The sequence below is a fragment of the Chiloscyllium plagiosum genome, chromosome 19 (assembly GCF_004010195.1).
Source record: "Chiloscyllium plagiosum isolate BGI_BamShark_2017 chromosome 19, ASM401019v2, whole genome shotgun sequence".
NCBI lineage: Eukaryota > Metazoa > Chordata > Chondrichthyes > Orectolobiformes > Hemiscylliidae > Chiloscyllium > Chiloscyllium plagiosum.
In genome coordinates this window covers 8,369,928-8,375,927 of record NC_057728.1, presented here as the reverse complement: position 1 = coordinate 8,375,927, position 6,000 = coordinate 8,369,928, and the positions used below count along the sequence as shown (strand labels likewise).

The 6,000-nt window shown below is 42.0% G+C and overlaps 1 protein-coding gene across 1 annotated transcript in view; it reads right to left on the bottom strand.

The window, feature by feature from the left end:
* Nucleotides 1–6,000, bottom strand: part of cntn1b (contactin 1b) — a 746,084-nt gene that overhangs the window by 361,161 nt on the left and 378,923 nt on the right. Inside the window, exons 15-16 of the mRNA XM_043709043.1 lie at nucleotides 4,287–4,414; nucleotides 962–1,137 (exon numbers count right to left, since the gene is read on the bottom strand). Coding sequence (XP_043564978.1) covers nucleotides 962–1,137; nucleotides 4,287–4,414 — 304 coding nt within the window. The remainder of the gene's footprint in view (nucleotides 1–961; nucleotides 1,138–4,286; nucleotides 4,415–6,000) is intronic.

The following is a 6,000-nucleotide window of genomic DNA, read 5'->3' as shown; positions in this document are numbered from 1 at the left end:
ACTGTATTTTTTTGAGTATCCGTTCTTCTTGAATACGTTGTATAGGTGGTTCGCAGATTCCTCAAGAACAAACCACGACAAGCAGACCAACACAGCCAGAAACCCTAACCACCTTACCATGCATCAACGAAGTTTCAGAAATGACAGCCAGACTACTAAGACCCCTGGGAATCCTAGTAGCACACAAACCCACCAACACTCTCAAACAAAAGCTAACAAACTTAAAAGACCCAGTACAACCCATGGATAAAACCAACGTTATCTACAAAATTCCATGCAAGGACTGCCACAAACACTACGTAGGACAAACAGGAAGAAAGTTAGCCACCAGGATACACGAACACCAGCTAGCCACAAAAAGACACGACCCTCTCTCCCTCGTAGCCCTACACACGGAGGGAAAAAAAACACCATTTCGACTGGGACAAACATCTATCCTGGGACAGGCTAAGCAAAGACATGCCAGAGAATTCCTAGAGGCCTGGCACTCCAACCACAACGCCATAAACAAACACATAGATCTAGATACCATCTATCAATCCCTCAAAAAACAAACAGGAAATGACATCACCACAAACCCCAGGAACCCCATCCAGGACAAACATATAAATAGAAAGCAGGAGACAACAGCTTCGCTTCACTTGGAGGTCGCCACTGATGATGTTACCTAGCCAGGTAATGAAACGTCTGGATATCAAACCGACACCCAAGAGATAATAGAACTCTGCTAAATTTCTGATTCCTTCAGGAAATTAACACCAGTCTAGGTATTGCCATTGAGTCTGGGTACATATTGTAATTATGCAAACATTAGTGTTCTGTGGTCTGACATTAAATGGAAGGTAGTTGATTTGATTGATGATTGCAGTGATAACCTGTGATGAGAATGTTGTTCAATGAAAATAACCTAGATCAGCACGTGACAAGGACATTTTAATGACCTTTACCTCTGGACACTTACCTCTATCCTGCGTTCCATGTAGTCTTTCTCTTTCTCAAAGTCAATGGTATAACCATTTGTTGACCAGACTAATGACAGGTCCAGGATGGGATCATGAGATGCATGGCACTCCATCGTGCCATTTTCCCCTACAGTAATATCAATGTTCGATGGCTCAAGAGTGATTCTGGTGGGTTCTGTAAGGACAAAAAGAAGAAATGTAAAACCAACATATTTACAACATCTAAACATCTTGAAAACTTTCCAAAAAGCATGAGCCAAAGAAGAATGTGGAACTGTAAGCCATGTGTACTTTGTGTTCAAATGGGAGACAAAACATGAAAGCTGATGGGACACTGTGGGTGCTGGCAGCTAGTTTGTAAAGGTTTTCAAACAAACTCCTTACTCCTCATGGGCTTTTTAAAATATTAATTTTAATCATCTACTCCAATAACTAATGCTGCGCTGAAAAAGCTCTCTTGTTGCTCCCAAGTAAAGTTCCTATCCTGTAAAGTATGCAGTTACACAAAATTGTTCCGTCCACACTAACTCCCATTTCACAGGATCTTGACCAACGTCTGGATTATGTTGCTTGCTTGTGTAGCATTACACTGCATCAGCAAGGGAGGATGTGACTTTGAAATTATCACATGGTAAAAGCCAAAGAAACTCAGTTAGTACTGGCAAAATGACATCAACAACAAATGGCATGTATTTTGTGTCTAGGAGACATGTCAAAGCGCTTTACAGAGATGTAATTGAAGACAAATTGATAATAAGCCAAGGAAAGCGATATGAGGGTTCACAACAGAAAGCCTGATGAGAGAGACAGATTCTAAGCAGAATATTGAAGAGGAAAGAGAAGATTAAGGAGAGAGTTCCACAGCTCAGGATCAAATGGCTGCAGACTTAACTGGGTGGAAGTGAGTACTGCAGATGCTGGCGATCAGAGTCACGATGAGAGTGGTGCTGGAAAAGCACAACAGGTTAGGCTGCATCCAAGGAACAGGAAAAATTGACATTTCGGGCAAAAGCCCTTCATCATTCCTGAAACGTTGATTTTTCCTGCTCCTCGGATGCTGCCTGACCTGCTGTGCTTTTCCAGCACCACTCTAATCTTGACTGCAGACTCAACTGTCAATGTGGACCAAAGGGAATTGTGCATATTTGAGGAATGCAGAGTTCTCCAAGGGTTGAGTGGCTGGAGAAGATCAGTGAGATATGGAAAGGTAGACAGTGTTCAATACCGAGGTGAGGATATTAAAACCAAGGTTTTGGTGGACTGGATGGCAATGTAGATCAGAGGGAACAGGGGTGATGGATGAAACGGACTTCACGCACGTTAGAAGGTGCACATCAGGCAATTGAGCTAATATCAGATTTTTGTCCAGTCCACAGTTTCTCATAATTGTTGCAAAGGTCAGGAAATACATCAAGTTGCTAAACTCTCACATGGAGGTGGTGTAGCTAGTCCCCCTATTTTGTATAAATGGGATTAGGGGACAATTAGCTGTGGTTTTGGAGAAAGGGCAGAAGAATCTAAATGAAAGGAGGGTTAGTGAAGAGGAAGAAGTGTTGAGAAAAAATTATCTGAATAATGTGATGAGAAGTGGGATAGCTGGAGATGATTTATCAAGGAAGAATAGGTTTGCCACTTCTAACAGAAGAAACAAATTGTGCGAGTGCTATGAGCACTGATCTAAATATACATCTGACTTCTTTCACTTCCTTATTGCTCAACATGTAAGGTTTTTCCAAAAATGTCTTCATTAACCTGGATCAGGAATCTACTTTGCTCTTCAGCACAGGTTACTCGATCGGAGATCGCTAAATTTGGATTCTTCTGGATTTAATGGACAATCTGGTGAAATGATTAGCTTTTTCTGAGGTCATAACTAAATTGCAATGTTCTTGCCTTGAGCCTTTGCATTAATAAACCACAGGGGGCGCTATTTAAGCTGATCAAAAGAGCCCAGAGTCTAATTAATAATGTCAGCGGAATGAGATATGAAGAAAGCCTTGAAATAAGGCATTACAAGAGTCTCAACAGAGAGATGAGTAAGATCGCAAATATCAGAGGATAAACCAACTAGTTCAAGTTCAAATTAATTTCTGGAAGTAACCAAAATGGAACGTTAGTTTGGATCACTCGCAGAAAGTGTGCACTGCAGATGCTGGAGATCAGAGTCTAGATTAGAGTGGTGTTGGAAAAGCACAGCAGTTCAGGCAGCATCCGAGGAGCAGGAAAATCGACGTTTCAGGCAAAAGCCCTTCATCAGGAATCCGACGAAGCCATTCCTGATGAAGGGCTTTTGCCTGGAACATCGATTTTCCTGCTCCTCTGATGCTGCCTGACCTGCTGTGCTTTTCCAGCACTATTCTAATCTGGATAACTAGTGGGGCAAATAACGGGTTCAAACAGCGGGCTATGCTTGGGGTTGTTAGACCCAAGTACCTGCCTCACTTCAATATTATGTTTGTGCCCAGATGACCTTGAAAGAGGATGACATGGTGCCCACTGGTGCATGTCTGGCTTTGCATCACAGGGGCTGGAGTCCATGATCTCCCACTGAAGCAACATTCTAATATAAACTTAAATTTGTTTTTTTGGTACAATTAGCTAATTAGTTTAGTAGATTTTATTTGTATTCAAAAGTGTATAAAGGGGATGGAAATACCATTACAGCTATACAAAATCCTCCTTGGACTATAACTGAGATGTGGCAGTCAGGTTGGACAATGATCTTTGTATACCAGAAGGAACACAGAATGACAAAAATGTTCACAGAAATCCATGAGTGCAACTCTGAGGAGAGATCACATAAACTAGGTTTGTATTAGCTGGGATAGGGATGAATTTACTGTGGCATGGAGAATCTTGAAAAGCATTGACAGGGTAAATAAAAGGAAACCTTTTCTGCTCATCGGGAAGCCTAGGACAGGGGGATCATGACTGTAAATTTAAGCCAGGGTTTTTTTAAGTTAAGAAGTTGGTCTTTACTCTGTTGGGTTCACTTCAAATTTTACACTGAACTGTGCTTATGATCTCCAGGAGCTTCAATCCAGTTTTGAACCAATTTAATTTTACATTGGGAGTTATGCATCAGAAAGTAGCAGATTACCAAACCCTTTCATGAACTACGCTTGTACCAATCTAGTCCTTTTATTAAAAGCTAGCTCGAGGGGATAAACTGGATGATGCAATATTACTTGGCAGACGTGAAAAGAATTAGGTTTCCAGGGAAAGATATTCAGGAACATTTTTTAATTGAAAATAAGAGATCCAAAGTCTTCAGTTAAAAATGGCAGTTTAAAATAACTCTGTGGCAAAGCTTTGCTCCCTTACCGGTCACTGTTAAAGTGCCACTGCTGTTAGCCTTTCCCCTGTTGTTCTCTGCAAAACAGGTATAGACTCCCTCATCGGCCTTAGACAGATCCCGAATCTCCAAAGTGCCATTGAACCAAATGGACATCCTACAATAAATGCAGCACAAGACAAATTAGAGAGAGTTTATAACACAAACCCAACTGGTCCACCATAGTGCTTACAATCTACTGAAGCCTCCTCCCAATCTTCTTTTCCTTTCCTGTCTTTATCTGCTCCTCCTTTCACACATGAATATAGGAACAGGAGCAGACTATTCAGCCCCTTGATCCTGTTCCACCATTCAAAGAGGTCATGCCAATAGAGTCATAGAGATGCATAGCACGGAAACAGACCCTTTGGTCTAACTTGTCCATGCCGACCAGATATTCTAAATGAATCTCGTCCCATTTGCCAGCATTTGGCCCATATCCCCCTCAACCCTTCCTATTCATTGCCCAATCTATCTTTCCTAAGGTGTGGTGCCCAGATCTGCTCACAGTACTCTAAATGGGGTTTAACAAAGGTTGTTTATAACTACAAAATTCCATGCAAGGACTGCCACAAACACTACGTAGGACAAACAGGAAGAAAGTTAGCCACCAGGATACACGAACACCAGCTAGCCACAAAAAGACACGACCCTCTCTCCCTCGTAGCCCTATACACGGATGGAAAAAAACACCATTTCGACTGGGACAACACATCTATCCTGGGACAGGCTAAGCAAAGACATGCCAGAGAATTCCTAGAGGCCTGGCACTCCAACCACAACGCCATAAACAAACACATAGATCTAGATACCATCTATCAATCCCTCAGAAAACAAACAGGAAATGACATCACCACAAACCCCAGGAACCCCATCCAGGACAAACATATAAATAGAAAGCAGGAGACAACAGCCTCGCTTCACTTGGAGGTCGCCACTGACAATGTTACCTAGCCAGGTAATGAAATGTCTGGATATCAAACCTACAGCTCAGCGAGCAAACCTACACCCTAAGTTTTCTGTAACTGCAGATAACTTCTGCACTTTTATACTTCAGTCATCGAGATATAAAGGCCAGCATTCCATTAGCTGTCTTGATTATTTTCTGCACCTATGTGTGACATTTTGAAGATCAATGCACCCGAACCTCTCAGTCTCTTTGGACATCCACTGTATTTAACTTCACACCATCAATAAAGCATCCTGACTTATTCTTTTCCAAAGGCTGACTGCACATTTGTTTACAGTGAATGTCATTTGCCATTGTTTTGCATATTCACTTACTCTATCAACATCCCTTTGCAATTTTACATTATCATTCTACACTGTCTACAATGCCATCTAACTTTATGCCATTAGCAAACCTGGACACGTGACTTTCTGTGCCGTTACCCAGGTTACAAATAAATAATGTGAATAATTGAGGCCCTAACAAATGTCCTTGTGAGACACCTCTGGTCATAGCCTGCCTATTAGCCCTATTTTCTGTTGCCTGCCACTCAACCAATTTCCAAGCCATGTCAGTAATTTGCCCTCAACTCTATTGGTCGCTTGTGTGGAATTCTATCAAATGGCTCAGTGGTTAGCACTGTGACTGACAGTGCTAGGAACCCGGGTTCAATTCACCCTCGAGCAACTGTCTGTGTGCACTTTGCACATTCTCCCTGTGTCTGTGTGGGTTTGCTCCAGGTGTTCTGATTTCCT